This window comes from Prionailurus bengalensis, chromosome A1, assembly GCF_016509475.1.
Source record: "Prionailurus bengalensis isolate Pbe53 chromosome A1, Fcat_Pben_1.1_paternal_pri, whole genome shotgun sequence".
Lineage (NCBI taxonomy): Eukaryota > Metazoa > Chordata > Mammalia > Carnivora > Felidae > Prionailurus > Prionailurus bengalensis.
In genome coordinates this window covers 235,791,912-235,808,990 of record NC_057343.1, presented here as the reverse complement: position 1 = coordinate 235,808,990, position 17,079 = coordinate 235,791,912, and the positions used below count along the sequence as shown (strand labels likewise).

At 52.6% G+C, this 17,079-nt stretch overlaps 1 protein-coding gene across 2 annotated transcripts in view; it reads left to right on the top strand.

Moving 5' to 3' along the window:
* Positions 1-17,079, top strand: part of TENT4A (terminal nucleotidyltransferase 4A) — a 46,528-nt gene that overhangs the window by 16,932 nt on the left and 12,517 nt on the right. For both annotated transcript variants that reach the window (XM_043601313.1, XM_043601303.1), the window contains exons 2-6: positions 10,356-10,479; positions 11,033-11,079; positions 11,996-12,116; positions 14,308-14,415; positions 15,577-15,705. In XM_043601313.1, coding sequence (XP_043457248.1) covers positions 10,356-10,479; positions 11,033-11,079; positions 11,996-12,116; positions 14,308-14,415; positions 15,577-15,705 — 529 coding nt within the window. The remainder of the gene's footprint in view (positions 1-10,355; positions 10,480-11,032; positions 11,080-11,995; positions 12,117-14,307; positions 14,416-15,576; positions 15,706-17,079) is intronic.

The window sequence follows — 17,079 nt, the reverse complement described above, 5'->3', positions numbered from 1 at the left end:
CGCAGGAGAAAGCCAGCATATGTGGCTCAGCAGAGTGCCTTCTTGGCCTCTCCTTGCCCCCCAGCAGCTCTCCTGGCTGTGAGCTAGTCCTTAGACTTGTAGGTCGTGGATTGCACTGTGGGCTCTGTAGGGCACCAGTGTCAGGAGACTGAGCCCTTTGTTCATTTTTGCCCCGATGGATTGTGGACGTGCTAATAAGCAAACGGGTTTTCTCCAGCTGGTACCCGTGGCATGGGATAGGTTCTCGGGGGTAATAATACAAAATGGTTCTGAGTAGCACTAACCCCACCACTGGACTTTCTATTGACTCAGCTTGTGAAATGCTGGGTTAGATTCACTCTGGTCTGTAGGAAGCTCCCGGGTGCCTCACTAGAGTTCTCTTTCTAGAAGCCATGTCAGAATATCCTTTCTTCTCTAGCAGTGAGTTCAGGAGAAATGCGTTAAATTAAGTACTTTTGTCATGGATTAATTATAAGCTTCTGGTATCTGAGTTCTTGCTTTCTGTTGTGAGGGGAAGAGAAGACTGCTGTGGATCTGTGGTGTCTGAGTGGCCCCAGGGCCTTTGCTTGGCATGTGCAGTGCGCTTGGGTTTGCTTTGCTAAGGTAGAAGAGTGTCATTTCCTTTGCTGGCCTTCAGCTTAGGTTCTGAAAGGCCCTCAGACATCTGCCTGCACCAGGACTCACTGTCGGCCGAACGATCCCAGGAGGGGTCTTGGACGGAAGGGGATAGAAAGCGCACTTTTATTGGGAGCTGAATGTGCATGGGACCAGAGTTACAGCATTGATGATTCCAAAGCTGCAGCGCCCTTCTGACCTGGCTGTTTTGTGAATGCCAGCTGGGTTTAGCCTCTTCAACCTGGGTTGGCCGTGGCCTGCCCCACGGCAGCTGTGCCCTCCCAGCCCATCCTGCCTGCCCTCCCCCAGGGAGTACCTCCTCTTCCTCTCTGTTGCTCTCAACCTCCTCCCTTTGTAGCAGCTTCCCAAGGGCCTCGCTCTTCCATTCACATGTTACACCACGTGCAGGTCAGCTTTGTTCAAAGCCCTTCTGCGGAGAGACGGGGACACAGGTGGGTCTCTGGAGCGGGAGTGCTGGGGTGCAGGCCCTTCACGCAGGCTGACGGGAGCCTGGCGTGGAGCTGCCGCGTCAACAGCAGAAGTAGAGGAACGCCCTGGAAGCACTGGGTTCTGATCTGCAGTTCTGGTGGTTTTCCTTCCACTTCTGAGCTTGTATTTTTATTTTATTTTATTTTATTTTATTTTATTTTATTTTATTTTATTTTATTTTATTTTATTTTATTTCATTTTATTTTATTTCATTTCATTTTATTTTATTTAATTTTATCTTATTTAATTTTATTTATTTTTAAAAATTTTTTAATGTTTATTTCTGAGACAGCAACAGAGCATGGTGGGGGAGGGGCAGAGAGAGAGAGGGAGACCCAGAATCCGAAGCAGGCTCCAGGCTCTGAGCTGTCAGCATACAGCCCGACGCGGGGCTCGAACCCACAGACTGTGAGATCATGACCTGAGCCGAAGTCACTCACTCAACCGACCGAGCCACCCGGGCACCCCAGTGAGCTTGTATTTTAAAAAACAAATACATTTTTGAAAGCCTTCTTCAAGGTTTTCTAAATACTTGGTGCGGATGTTAATTGCCTTGTAATGTAATTAAAAATAAATAAAAATGATTCATAATTAGTTCATTAACCGTATCCGTAAATGGGTAATTTAAAGAGGATCGTTCACCCCCGAAAATAGAAATGATTCAGCCTTTCCCTCGTGGAAGTCTGCACTTGCCGTTGGCTTAGCAGCCCATTCTTTTCGGTTCGGATCTGAGTCAGCACCTCCCTCTCTGCCGTCTGTGCAGTGGGGTGGAGTCTGAGTCCTTCGTCCCCCTGCAGGTTCATCGGCGCGTGCTTCAAAATGGACAGACTCCAGTGGTTAACTCCAGATAGTTTCATCAAGGCAGTGGTTTTGGCAAAAATGTCAACAGTGAACATGTGGAGTCAAGGGGAAGGAGCTCCAGTTTATGAGAAACCACTGGCTTTTTAAGGCTTTTGAATGGTTTTTTGTTTTGCTACAGTTTATGTATTTATTTTGAGAGAGAGCATTTGCTGGTGCGCAGTGGCGGGGGCGGGGGCAGAGAGTCCCACGCAGGCTCCGCGCTCAGCACAGAGCCTGATGCAGGACTTGAGCCCAGGAGCTGTGAGATCATGATCTGAGCCAAAATCAAGATTCAGACGCTTAACCGATGGAGCCACTCAGGTGCTCTGACGCTTTTGAAAGGTTTTAAGAAGAGTTGGAGGAAGTGGGGGAGAGGAGGGAATAAGTTAACAGTCAAACGCAATTTCTGGTGTTTTCTATTGCATTTTCCTTTGTAATGGAAAGCTTGCTTCTCCCCCAGCATTTGGAATTGACCAGGTTCGTGGGGCATATGGTAAAGGTGTACTGGAACGTGTGGCTAACAGGACTGACAGGGACCATGGGGACCAGGGAGGGGTCTGGGGACCAGTGTTTAGGGTTTGAGACTTCAGTGAGCCAGGAACATCCACCCTGGTGGCCCTGTGGAGCACAGCTCATATTTAGAGAGGCGGGTGCTTAAATCGGGGCTGCGTCCGAGGCCCTGTGCACGTTCGTTGGCATCCCTTTTCCCTTAAGGAGATGGTGACCAAACCCTCACCTCTGGCCATCGCTTTCCTTGGAAGAAACCGCGGGATTTGAAATCTAGGGGGACAGGCAAACCCACCTGTGCTTCCCGCCTCCCGGGCCAGCATCGTTACCTGTTCAGCACGTTTCCTTTGCCACTTTTCTTCCCGTGTGTCTTGCTTGCAATACGTTTGATCATCTTTGCTTCTGGCCCCTGTGTCTTTGTGTCCGTTACCTGCAGCAGCACCCCTACCTGTCCTGCGTGGTGGGTACAGAGAAGCCACCTTTGGGTCACTTGGCAGAGGGTGCCGGGGCTGGGAGGGGGGTAAGAGCTGGCTCTGCCTGGGGCTGGGCACCAAGTCCCCCCTCCCTGGGGGAGGGGGGTACTCGCCCTGCAGCACCTTCGGAACCAGCCAGCCCTCCTCGCTGGCTTTGATGCAGATTAGACGAAGTTGGGAACCGTGTAAGCCCGCCAGCTCAGCTTCTAAAATCAGACGTCCTCCCGCAGTGGTCGTCTGTGTTCATCAGTAGCCCCAGGAGCTGCTAAATCAGATGGTTGGGTTTGCTAACCAAATAGTACATTTCACCCTCCAAGTAGCTCACGGAGTTGGGTTTCATAGATATTTACAGCAACCATACACCAGGTGCTAAGATAGATACTGAAACATTACTGATCTTCATATTTGGTACGAAAAGCAGAATTTGCAAAACCGACTAGAAATCGAGCAGTCATTACCTTTTGAATGGGGTTGGACTCTTGGAAGAGAGCAAACTGTGGATGAGAAGTGTCTTGTTTTTGAAAGAACTGTATTTTCTAATCCTTAGTTTAAGAGTACGCTGGGAAATGGTGCTTCAGAAGTCAAGTACTTTCATGATTAAAACTGAAATTTACTGAAAACTCTGCGCTCACCATTCCCGTCTTTCTTAAAATACCAGAAAATGCATCGTTCAGGGCTCTCTGCAGCGAGTGCCACGTGCAAAGGTGAGATCTCCCACATGGGATCTCAGAGCGCACCCGACCCGAATGGGCCGGGCGCCTTGCTGGAGCACCTGCGTTCCACCGCCCACAGACGCACACGCTGCTCGCGGCTTCCTTTACCACCGCGCCTGCCCAAATTGGTGATCCGCTTCCGATGAGGCTGCGACGCCACCACTGAGCAGTCAGAAGAGCAGTGTCACGGCCCCCAGCAGCACGTACACCTGGCTTCTCTGCTTAGTAGGAAGTTTGCGCTGCGCAGAGGCTCCAGGGTTTGCGCACGGCTCTGAGGCTGGAGAGTGTGGCGGGGAAGGCGTCACGTTCCCGGGGGTCCTTGCTGTTACTCTTGTTGCCTCCCCGGGACTGGACGCCTTGTGGTCAGCTTCTAGTTCCCGCATTTCTTTGGGTCCTGGTGCCATTGTATGCAAAACCCTGACCCATTTGAAGTTATTTTCGTGGGTCAGAAATATAAACTTCATATAGACAACTTCCTGGAGAGATCAGCTGACCCGAAAAAGATGCACCATTGTGAAATGTACCATGAAGGAAGAAAAGTGTTTAATTTTAAAATTGATCTGATGCCCGGGCATTGATTGAAAACTGCATCCCAGTTCCAGGCATGTTAGAACGTTGGGGGAAAAGAGTGCCTTCCAGTGAGACTGGAGGAATAGTCTGCCCAGTTCTGTAAGTAGATCAGTGCCTTTGCAAAATGCCATAATCAGGCACCATTGTTACTAACATCTTGTTAAGCTGTTAAACCACAGTTTTGTAAATGTAACAGTAAGTATGTGTCTAAATTCTATCAAGAACTGTAATGTTTAGTTTTGACAGACATGACTCTCTCCTATCCACTTTTAGCCCTGAGATTTAAGAACATCCGTTTTGGAGAAAGTTTGGAAAAGAGAGTCCCAAGACCTGTGAGAAGTTGCCTTGTCTTGTTTGTTTTTAATTGGGGTAGAGTGGGTGTGTGGTGTCAGTTTCAGGTGCACAACATTGATTCACCAGTTCCCTACATGACTCAGATGTGGCCACCATCTGTCACCGTGCAGATATTACGGTACCGTTGACTCTGGTCCCTGTGGTGTACTGTTCATTCATCTCCGTGACCAATTTTATAATTGGAAGTCTTCCTCTTTTCATCCTTTTCGCTTATCTGCCCATCCCCGCACCCCCCTCCCTTCCGGCAACCACCGGTTTGTTCTGTGTGTTTAGGAGTCCACTTCTGTTTTTTGTTTGCTTGCTTGCTTTATTTTTTAGATTCTACATATAAGTGAAATCATATGCTGTTTGTCTTTATCTGACTCACTTCACATAACATGCCCTTCAGGTCCATCCTGTGGTCACAGATGGCAAGATGTCGCTCTTCTCTGTGGCCGAGTGATATTCCATTGTGTAGGTCCGCCACATGTCTGTCCATGGGTCTGTCAGAGGGCACTTGAGCTGCCTCCATGCGTTGTCTGTACAGACGGCCAACAGACACGCGAAGAGACGCCCAAATGCAACTCAAAACCATGATGAGATACCACGTGTCAGAATGGCTGGTACCAGAAGCACAAGAAATAACCGGTGTTGGCGCGAACGTGGAGGGAAGGGAACCCTGTGCACCGTCGGTGGGAACGTCAGTTGGTGCAGCCGCTGTGGAGAGCAGCCTGGGGGCTCCTTAAATGCGCACAGAGCTACCCTCTGATCCAGCAATCCCTCTGCCGGGTATTTGCCCACAGGAAACGAAGTCGGTGCTGTGAAAAGGTCTGTGCCTCCCTGTGTTCTTTTGCAGCATTATTTACCACAGTGCGTTTTTGTCCACTTGGGCTCTGGTTGGAGGGTTGTGTGCGCCTGGTGGAGCCCCGCAAGCGAGACCGATCCTTGGGTGGGGGGGTCACTTCTGCTTTCGGGGGCTGCCAGGTCCGCCAAGGGCGAGAAGAGGGAGGATCTGGGGGATGAGACAGAGCCCGTGCGTGCAGTTCTGGGAAAGCTCGACAAGTGTGCCCTAAGTGGGGCTGCCCCTGCCTGCCCCGTGTCTCATTTAGCCTGTCCTGGGGGGGGAGTCAGGAAGCGGCCGCCAGGGCCGCGCGAGAGGCCCGCTAGTTCGCGTGTGGCTGTTTAGATTTACGTTCAGGCAGATTAGAGCCCCGGGTCCGCGGTTGTGCACGTGCAGTACTACGTCCCGGGTGCTCAGTGGCCCTCGCACAGCACGTGCCATCCCCACGGCCCACCGTGTGGGGGGCAGGTACCCCTCCTTCCCCGGAGGCGGCCTTGGTACCTGCGCGCCCCTCGCCGGTCTGCTCTGGGAGACCTCTCCCGGAGTCGACTGCCTCGTGTGGGGCAGATGGGAGGCCTGACTCGATACCCTCTTTTCTTTTCACAGCGTCTATATTCATCGTTAGAAAATGCACAAGGCAAAGAGAACTTAAAAATCACACTCTGGTCGTCTAAAATGCAGTTGACTCTTTGTGTTCATTTTTTAATTTGTATGATGAGCACATTCTTGAAAAAAAAAAAAAAAACCCAATCTGCATAGAAGTCTCGAGATTCGAAAGTGGACTATTCTCAGGCCAGCCCATCTGAGTCTCCTGGGTGGGAAACGCTGTGAGCGTCAGCAGGTGGCCTTTTAGACCTTGTCCTGTGCTTAGTGCTGCACACAGGGAGGGGCCGGGCACTCAGACGCAAGTGGGGCCGGGTCTGTTATCAGTCTTCGTACCAGCAGGCTGTCGTGGGATCTTCCTCACCGGGGCACTCACGTCTTCCGTGTTCTTAATGAGTGGACAGCATCTCCTGTGGGACCAGGTCCAATGGCCCAGACCTGATGGCCCCAGTCCTGCACTGAGCAGGCCCTGCAGATTCTGGGGGTGGTTCAGGGTCTCAGCACAGGTTTCCGGAAGTGGAGTGACTGGGCTCAGCCTTTTGATAAATTGTCAGCTTACCCCAGAGTATGCCAGGGCCTGGTCTTTCTGCAGAGTCGGATTCGTCCTATTTCTGCCATGTGCAGTTGCCGGTCGCTTTTTAATTTGTTTACTGTCAGCATGTTTTTGGAGAGAAGTTCTTCAGTCTCTGTGTTGTGATTGTTGTCGTTTTGTATGAGAGTGTAGAAAGGCCGTCTTCAAGTCCAAGCTGCTGATGGTTCCTTGTGGGTTTTTCCTTCTCGTGTTTGGCTTTTTTCACTTAAAAAGTTCCACTCTGCATCTGTATTACATTCTCAAGTGTCGAACAAGGTGGGACTCTTACACCGTTGTTTTTAGGCTCCTGTTCAGGATTCAGTTTGGCTACAGAGAACAGGAGTAATGGAGTGTTGGTGGTCCAGTCTAGATCATGGGGTTGGCCCACTGCATTCACCTGCCCTCCTTGTTCCGTACCTGGGGCCTTTCTCGCAATCGATCACGTGGGCCTCTCTTCCCTTAAGAAACCTTGCCAGGAAATCTCATTAAATAATCGTAGTGTCCTGGTGGTTTTGAGATGCCCCTCTGTGATCCGTTAATAGAGGAGATTTTTCTATGATGGTCACAGTACAGAAATTTCCATGGAAGATTTGGAGACCGAATGCTGGTGGCTGACATTGAGCCCTAAGAGATCATGACTAATCGTAGATACGGAGACTTCAGTGTGGTTTTATGTAGATGTCTTGTCAGATGTGCAATGCCTTTGAGGTTTTGATGTGTGAGAAGAGTGAGCCTCCTCGCTTTTGTCGCTGTGTGGAAATGATCACGTGGACATAAATGATGACGGACGAAACTCTGAACCACTTTGGAGAATTGAGTGTGCCGGTGGATTCAGGGTCGGGAGTAACAGACTAATAAATTGACCTGTGGGGTGTCTGATGCCTGCAGTTGGGCCTGTGGCTGATAACACTTCATTGTGAAAGTGTATCGTCGACAACATAAGGTGCAGTTTCTTAAAGTGATGAAAACTACGCGTAATGTTAGGCGTGAATAAAATAATTCAAACTTGTATTTAGCCCTGTTTGGAATGTTAAGTTTGGGTGTATTTCATGGGGAATGTAGATGTTAAATGACAAGGTCCTAAGCAAAGCATTCGTTTAATCAGAGCTTGCTTTGATTCATCCCACACACTCCAGTCAGATGCTCCCCAGGAACCAGCACTGTTCAGGCGCTGGAGGCCAGGCAGTGAGCGGGGAGGCCCTCGCCACGCTGCGGGAAGGACGCAGGGGGCAGTGAAGGGGGAGGGGTGGGAGGGCAGAGGCGTGCTGTCCCCCTTGTCCTGTGTTTTTTTGTTTTTTTCTTTTCATGTTTATTTTTGAGAAAGAGTGGGGGAGAGGTGGAGGGAATGAGGGAGAGAGGATCTGAGCGGGCTCCGAGCTGTCAGCACAGAGCCCGACTCGGGGCTCCATCTCATAAACCGTGAGATCACCACCTGAGCCGAAGTCGGACGCTTAACCGACTGAGCCACCCAGGCGCCCCTGTCCTGTGGTGTCTGTTGAATTGCTCTGATGGCACAGTCCTTTTCGGGTTGGGGTTGGGCGGTCGTCTGCTCCCTGCTCAATTCCCCCACCCTCCTCGCCCAGTCCTGGGTGCCTCCTCAGCTGAGGGAGGGCTCCGCAAGGACCCTGCTGAGTAAGAGCAAGCAACCGAGGGGGCTCTTGGGGTCTGCCCACTTGTGGTGATGGCTAGAGCTTCCTGTCCGTCTGGCCCACGGTGCCATCGCAGCCCAGAGCGCCGTGGTCCCCGCAGCTGCAGGAGTCGCACTGTGGCTCGCCGACCCTGCTCGCCTGCAGAAAGGGCCAGCGGGGGCTTCTCATCCAGTCCCTGCGTGCGCCGGGAGTGCCCTTCTTATTCCCAGAAGGCAAAGCAGGAGTCCTCTTGCTGTCTGGTCCCTGTCACAGCTATTACCGGTTAGGCCTGACGAAGGCCGCATTTCAGGTCGGTGCGTTGTCAGTGCATCTTCTCTTCTCGGCGGAACGCGACCCTGAAACCGGGAGGCCTCGTGTTGCACTTGGCACCGCTTCGAGCTCTGGGAACGTGGGCCTGCCTCGACCTCTCCTGAAATGTGGGCGGGGGTGGGAGGGGAGACGTCTCACTCCAGTCAGCCTGTTCGTCTCTTCTGAAATGTGGGCGGGGGTGGGAGGGTAGATGCCAGGCAGCCCCGTCTTCTGTCTCCAGCCCGTCAGCGGACCTGCGCTAAAAGGACACGGCGCGACACTTGCTGGTGGTGTCTGTGCAGACGACAGCGAGGGGTCCCTCCTGCTCCTCCCTTTTCTGGAGCCTTGAGGGTGATGAGGGCAGAGGCCTGGGATGTCGGGGGCTGAAAGTCTTAGGTTGTCACTTGAGTTGCACGCGGCTTAGAAGGAAGTTGACGGTCCTTGGTACCTTCTACCCTGCAGGTGCCGGCCTGCAGTGAAGTTGTGGGAAAGTGGCACGCCCCGTTTGCCAGATGTTTTCATGGGTTAGGCGTGTGGGATGTGGATAGAATTCCAGATGCTGGCTTGGGTATTCCCCTTCTGCGACTTGGGTCGGTCAGCTGTTTAACTTCTCTAGATCTGTGTCTTTATAATTTTGCCTCCAAATTTCATACCTCTGTCATCAGAGGGGTCCTGAGAGGCCCTGGAGCCCGTGTGCTCTTGTGCTGGCTCAGGCAGCAGCGTGCTTGGGTGGGATTTTCTTTTTTTGATTTCCTACAAAGCTGAACAAGATAGACCTGATTTTAAGCTCCAGTGGTGGCCTGAATCTAACTGGCCTACATCCAGTGCGGGCGTACCCAGGGCAGAGGTGTGGGGGATCGCCGACTGCCAGCTAGAGCCCCCAGCGAGCTTTCAGCGGCCTCCAGGAGCCTGTCAGCCGGCTGCTGAGTGCTAGGAACGGTCGCTGCACAGGGATTTCGGGGGTGCCGGGGCAGAGCTCCAGGCGAGGGAGTGGAGGGCCGATGTGACTCGTGAGGGGATGTGATGCCCCTTGCCTTTGTCACTTGACACTAACAGGTCCTGTTGAGAAGTGTCGCCGTCTGTCACGCGGACTGTTCCGCTGGCTGTCGCGGTAACGTTATGTTGTTATCGAGCAGATTCTATTTTGTCATTTCTTTGTTCACTGATCAGACTTAGAGAGGAAGTAGGTGAATTGGATTTGTTTTGCTTCCCAGGATTAGATCACCTGCCCCATAATTTAATCCCTGAAAGTGACTGAGGATGACCGTATCTCCCTCCTGCAGAAGGAGGCTTCCGTGTAGATCCTTGGCCCTGAAACCGAGCTCCATGAGCCAGGGCCTGCCACGGGATGGGCTTTTCCGGCCGCTACTTAAGGAGATCTCTGTTAGGGAGAGAGGGCCTCGCACTGGCACCGCGCCCGTGTCTGCTTGTGGGCCTCCTGGTCGGCTGGCGCCTTTGGGGGGCGTACCCCCAAGTGTGGTGGCAAGGGCGAGGGGGCTCTCGTCCCCGGGGTGCGGTGGGATCGGAGGCCTGGATGCCAGGCCGGCCCCGCTCTGCGCTCTGTGGACAGGCTTCCCTCGGCTTCTGAACGTGGTCCCTGTGGGGATTGTTCTGGAGGGTCCTGCAGGGCCGAGAGGAAGCCTCTGTGTCCTGGCAGACTTCCCCGAGTCCGCCCGTGGTGGCCAGGCGTGCCGGGCCACCGTCGCCCACGGCGTGTTCATTCCGTCCTGTGCTTGCCGAGGGGAGAAGAGCTGGGGTGCTCTGGGCCCAACGGCTATTCCAGAGTCCTGTTGATCGAACAGCAGAGTGGACGTGGTTGACTTTCAGAGCAATAATGCGTGTGTTTTCTCTTTTGTCCACCAGACTTCATGAGGAAATAATTGACTTTTATAACTTCATGTCCCCTTGTCCTGAAGAAGCAGCCATGAGACGGGAGGTGGTGAAACGGATCGAAACGGTGGTTAAGGACCTCTGGCCAGCAGCTGATGTGGGTGCCCTGTTCACTGTGCTTCTGTGTCAGGCCAGGACCTGGGCTCTCCTTGCCCGGGGCCGTGCTTCCCCAGGGGCGGCCCTGGGGGGGCAGCAGGCATCACCCAGGAGTTTGTTAGAAATGCACGTTCCCAGGCCCCCGCCTTGCACCTTCCGGACTCCGAAATCCGACCCCTTGCCCTCACTCCGCAAGCATCCTGTGCCCACGGCACCCATCCTGATGTGGGCCCCCCTCCTGATGGCCGGGCTGGTGGAGGGCGCGGCGGGGTGGGGGGGGTCCCCGTGGGCACGGGCGGCCACTGCATTCCCTTCCTCTTGGAAGATGACCTCCCACACAGTTGTCTTTCAACCTCTGCGCCCTGGGGTTGGAGGGTTTGAAAGCAGCTCTGAAAAGTCCTCTGCTCTGAGCACTTGTGGGAAAGGCCAGTAATTGTTTCATCTCTCAATTTTGAGTTTTAAAAAATTCTTCTGCAGGGGGGTGTGGGGGGGTGGGTGGAGGGCTGCCTGCTCACACTGGCCTGTGCTGTAAGACGACCACTCTTTTCTTTCAGGTACAGATATTCGGCAGCTTTAGTACAGGCCTCTATCTTCCCACGAGGTAAGTACCAGGCTGCCCTGCACAGGCCGGCCCGACGGCCACTCAGCTGGGGCGGGCGACATCTGAGTGTGCGGTCAGGGCTAAACGCAGGCTCCTCATATTCAGATCCCAGGCTAGAAACGTAAGCTAAAGGAAGAGACGGCAGCACAGAGGGAACAGGGCAGGAAATAGCGTTTAATCTAGTGTTATAATAACTGATTGCATTTCCTGTCTTGTGCTTGATTTGGGGTGTCGCAGAAATGCTGGCCGTTAGGAACGTAAAGATGAGCGGGAAGACAACGCGGTAGAGAAAACTCTGAAAGTTTGGGTGTGTTTTTGAAAACTGATCTGATGTTTCAATGAAGATTCCAGCAGAATTCTATTCAAACAGTATTTTGTATTTGTATTTATTGAAAAGCAGCCAACGAGGTAGCCTCCTAAAGTTGTGCTTCAGTATTTCCTCGTCAAGAACTATCTTGGTACCCAGATCAGTTTTATGTGCAGTGTTTCGTTAACAGCTTATTTTCTCCGAACCCACTGTTAACACTTGGAGACTAAACAGGGCTGTAATCCCAGGATTTGGGGATAGCCGTGGCAGGGCCCGGAGGGAACGGAACAGATCCCGGGTACCCAGGAGCCACAGGTCAGCCAGAGTGGTGCAGTGTAGACAACAGTGTAGACGGAGGGCCAGGAAACCTCCAAGGAGCGTTTCAACCTCCTTACTTACCTGAGGATGCTGGGAGGTTCTTCCCGCCTCTCGGCTCTCCGCCCACACGTTACCAGCAGCTCGCACACCGCGTTTTCTCTCCCTCAGAGAGATGTGCTCGGTGGGGGTGGGTGTGCCCCTCGAAGGAGTTGTGAGCGTGTGCCCCACGTTCGCGTGTTACTGCACAGTGATGTGAGCGGGTGGCTCATGGTCACGTGTTCTTCTGTCCAGCGACATCGACTTAGTGGTCTTTGGAAAATGGGAGCGGCCTCCTCTGCAGCTGTTGGAGCAGGCCCTGCGGAAGCACAACGTGGCTGAGCCGTGCTCCATCAAAGTCCTTGACAAAGCGACGGTAAGTGCGGGCGGCTCGGGCCCCTCAGCCCCGGTTGGCGCTTTTGCACACCTGCCAGCTGCGGTGACTCTCCTGTGTCTGAGCTCATGCTGTTTATGGGCGTCACCGCGTAGGGTTCTGAAGAGTTCTCTACTTCCGGTGTAAATGTAGCCGTGTTCGAGTAGTTAGGACTACCAGCCGAGCACGTACCTCATGGCACGTTGTGAGAGCATCACACGGTACTTGGCGCTGAAGTGCATGCTCGGGCCAGGGCCAGCCTCCGTCCGGATGCGTGAGGAACTGACGCGTTCTGTGCTGCCCAGTCTCGCTCCCGTAGCCCAGTGATTAAAACACGGCATTTGTTACACAGAAGACAATGACTGTTTGCCGGCTTCTAGTTAAGCAAGAACCTGCCCGTTCCTTTCATCGTTCAGACACGTACCTGTGGAGACCTTTTATCTCGGGGACAAGTTGCAAGATGCGGGTGCTCTGACGTGCACTCATCCAGGTTTACCCAAGTCCAAGTCTGGGGCACACTCTGCTCGGGCCCTCGACTCTCACTGGTGCCTCGCGTGGTGCCTCTCAGAGCCCCCCCACCCTGCCCTCTGGGGCTCTGCCGTTTGTCCTTGACGGGAACGAGATGGCGGTGGTCTCTGACCAATGTCCGGGTTAGATGCAGAGGAGCGGAAGAAGGCCCTGCTTGCCCTTGGCTCGGAGCATGGGGCGGACAGACGGTCCAGTCGGTGTCACAGGAGCTGCTGTGCACACCTCTCCCTCCGCTGCCAGGGGCCCGGTGTAGACTTCAGGGGAACTGAGCCACGCGGGTCCAGCACTGCTCGGTTCTCTAAGCATGAGCTGACGCTGGGCCGCCTTTTCTGCTGGTGGCCTCACCTGCTTCTCGTCCCGGGCTCCGGAGGCCAGCCTGAGAGCGGTGTTTAAGAAGGAAGCTTGTCTGTATTGAGCGACCGAGAAATAAGTATTGTGGTATTGTCGCTAATCTCTAGAATCTGTGAGTGTGTAGGAGGGTGTGTGTGTGGGGGGATGGGGTGGGTGGGTGTGTGTGTGTGGGTGTGTGTGTGTAAGCCAGGCGAGCACCGGGAGGGGTTTTGGGAAAGCGTCCCGTGAGTGTAGACAAGGAGGTGCCCAGCGGTGATGGGGAGCAGGGATTGTTCATGAGGAATTGACTGTGCTGTGGACACGTGGGCTCCTTCTGAAACACTGTCTGGGAAGTTCTTTGGGAAAGCATTTTGGTTTTCTGCCCTCTTGGACCACACTCACTGTAGCGGCCCATGCTTTCTGGTCTTGCTGGTCTCCAGGAGTCACAGTCACCACCCGCTGGCCCATCCCTGTCACATCCCTGTGTGGCCTTGGCAGTTTCCTGCCAGGTGCGTTTCAGGGCCCAGAAGAGGTGCGCACCCTGTATCCAGACCTTTAATTAGACCAGTCGTTTTGGTGAGGGAAAGTGCTTTTTCGTTGCTTCCAGGCTGCCTTTTGTTCTGGAAGTACACAATTCATTTTCTGTGGGGGGTGGGGTGCGGAGGGGTGTGGTCAGTATGGCTGCTTGGGCAGCCCTCACGAGGCAGGTTTTGAGCACCTTGCACGTCTTTATGATGAGAACCTTTCCAGTCTAGCTTCTTAACTCTGGGTTTTCAGGAAAGTGGTTTTTTGTGTTTTGTTTTGCTTTGCTTTGGTTTTGTTTTTTAGTTAAATTGTCTTAGTGAAAACCCAAAGTAGGATTGTTTGGAGAAACATCAGCACGAAACATAATTTAAAAGCTGGCTTTGGAGTTCCTTTGAGCGTTTGCAAAAATTCTCGCAAACATAATTTGGGGACCTGGAGTGTTGCCCCATCACCAGGTGCCCCCGGGGGCGGGACAAGAACTTAGCCAGCTTCTCCTTGTGGAGCCCAAGCCTTCCCGCAGGTAGTGGCCATGACTGATGCTGAATCCGGCCAAGAGGGCTGGGCAGAGGTGAGCACCGGCTGTTGTCGGGGGGTTTGGAGGAGGGTCTGGGGCTCCAGGGACCCATGAGGTCAAGGTTCACACTGCAAAATCTCTTTTCTTCTTTAAAGCCTGGGACTCATGATCTCTCAGCTCTTTTGTGAGTTAGAAAAGAAAACCCCTCTGTACAAGTTCGGAAACATTTTGATATCAGACTGTGGTGAATGTTGGCCAGTAGAACCTAGTTGTTTTTTTAAAATTCAATCTCTGCAGGTACCGATAATAAAGCTCACAGACCAGGAGACTGAAGTTAAAGTCGACATCAGCTTTAACATGGAGACTGGGGTCCGGGCAGCGGAGCTCATCAAGAATTACATGAAGGTGCTGTCGTCCACGTTAGCGCTGTAAAAACGGGCCTTGTTACGTCAGCATCTCACTTTAAACTCTGTGATAGTCTTCATGATAAAGGCAATACAGTTGAATTACTTATCTCTGATATTATTTCTAGAGATGCTTTGAAATTGTGTAGCTCTTTTGTAAGTTTTCACTTTTCACGCTGACCAGGAAGTAGAGTGTTATTTTAGAGAGCTTGGTTAAAATGTTCTTTCTCATTATTACAAACTGACCGTCCCTGGAGCTCAGTGTGCCTGATTTGCAAGGGGTAGTTTACCGGAAGTGGAAGACGTCCTGACATAGTTTGCTTACTTTGGATTGTCTCGGTGCCTGAGGGCGGGGTAGCCGACTTGTTCACTGAGCCCAACAGGTGTGGGGGTCCAGTGCGACAGGCGGTCTTTCCCTCCTGTTACAGGGAAAGAGGTGAAGCCCCTCACAGAGGCAACCCCAGTGTCACCGTCTGGACGCTGCCTCTTCCTGCAGGCCCAGGGACCCTGGTCCTTCAGTTTTCCCTTTCTTCTGCCACAGCAGAACGTGAAAAACAACAGCAGCTTCCACACTGTCTCCCCACCACCCCCACCCCTCACCCCCCACCCCCCTGCTTCTCCAGCCTCTGCATTTCCTTGTTCCCTTCACCCTGCTGTCCGTGGCCCTCTGCTCCTGCCCTCCCGACTCACGAGCTGCACACACACCCCCACTTGGTCCTCTCTGGGTGCCTCAGGTGTTGTTTCCGGGTTCTTCCTGGCTCACTGCCACATCCCTCCTCTGCGCCTCCTCGCCCCCCACCCTGCACCTGTCACAGGGCAAGCCGGGCCATGGGAAATCATTTGAAGGAATACACTCATTGTTCCCTGACCTCCTCTTTGGGGATTGTTCATGCAAGTGTCCCTACCTCATCCCTGCAGAACCATAACCCGGGATGTGGCTCCTGGTGGGGGGTGGGGCATGTCTTAATAAGCCCCTCACATAATGAATTCTCAGGCCCCTAAAGTTTGAGGATGACGGGCCCAGAGCCTTCCAAGTGGCAAGAGGATTAAGCTTTTCTTCCTACTATGTGAAATTGGCTATGTGAAATCTTTAAAGGTATATTAACTAACCAATATTTTCTCTCTCTCTCCCTCTTTTTTTTTTTTTTTTTGGAATTTACAGAAATATTCATTGCTGCCTTACTTGATTTTAGTATTGAAACAGTTCCTCCTGCAGAGGGACCTGAATGAAGTTTTTACAGGTGGAATTAGCTCATACAGCCTAATTTTAATGGCCATTAGCTTTCTCCAGGTGAGTGTGTGTGTGTGTGTGTGTGTGTGTGTGTGTGTGTGTGTGTGTGTGTTCTCCCTAGAGACCTTGGCACTGAGACTTTGTAGGAGTAGATGCTTCCGTGATGTTCCAGAGTCCCTGCTCCACGTGAGAAATGAACCTCTGATTGTCAAGACAAAATTATTTTGATGAATGCTTCTTTCATTTCTCTCCTTTATAGGTTATTTTTTTAATTGGTTGAGCTGCTACAGGGAGGGCAGGCTTGTCTGGTCAGAGCGGTCAGGCGTGCACCAGTCTGAACTCGAGGGCTCCGTACATGTGGATGCTCTCGTGCCTCGATAGACCATAAAAAGCTGGTTTTCTTGGTTACTAACTGTGGCTTATTAAAAATTTGTCGCAGAAGAAAATTGGGTACCATATACAGTTGAAAAGTTGCTGAAAAGAGAGTCTTTTTTCTCAGATTGACAAGACACAAATACTTGGTCTTGAATTTTACATTGCCCTTGTTTTGTTGAGGACCGTGGAGCAGCCTGTCAGTAGAAAACCTCCCCGAGTGTTCAATGCTGGGACGTTGATAAACTGTGCTTACGCTTGTTACCATGTAAGACAGTTTCTAAGTGAATGGAAACCTTGATGACCCCGTTTACATTTTCTTGAAGGATTCTGTGTTCGTCACACAAACCTTGCGTGTGTATTTTAGCTGTGCCGGGCTACTCCTCCGTGTTTACCGTTGATTTTTGTACTTGTGATCGTGCTTGGGATTTGATATCCAAGGTTTGGCCCCTTTTTCTCCTTATTGTTCATACTGCTGGCTCAAGGCATGGTCACACCGCCTCTCATTAGTCTGACTCCTCTGACTCGGGGGCACGTCTCTGCCGGAGATGCGTTAAGAAGAGCGACACTGGGATTCCACACCTGTTTTCTTACAGTTTCTTACAGTTTGCTCCCAGCGCTTTGCCTCCACTTTGGCCTCCGTGATGCTGCCCTTGGACCCATTCTTCCCATTACTTTGAACTAAGTACAACCTACTGTTCTGATTCCCTCCCGATTTCCTGATTGGAACTATTTCAGTCGCCTGTCGTCATGGCTACTGCCTGTTTGTATGGTGCCGGGCACTGAGCTCGGTGCCTCCTGGCACATTCCCCACGGGGTCCCGGGCGCAGTCCTGTGACCCCGCAGAAGGCCACACGCGGTGTGCGTGGGATTGCCACTGGCCTCGTGCCCCCTGCTGCCCGGTGCATCATGCCGCGAACCTGGGCCCCTAGCAGCGTCTGAGTCCATTTCGCGGCCCACAGAGGTGAGAGCCCCAACCTTGCACTGGGTGGCGCTCAGGTACTTGGTTTTGACTGGAGGGCAAGCAGGAAGGAAGAGAAGCGGGGAGGGCAGGAGCACGAA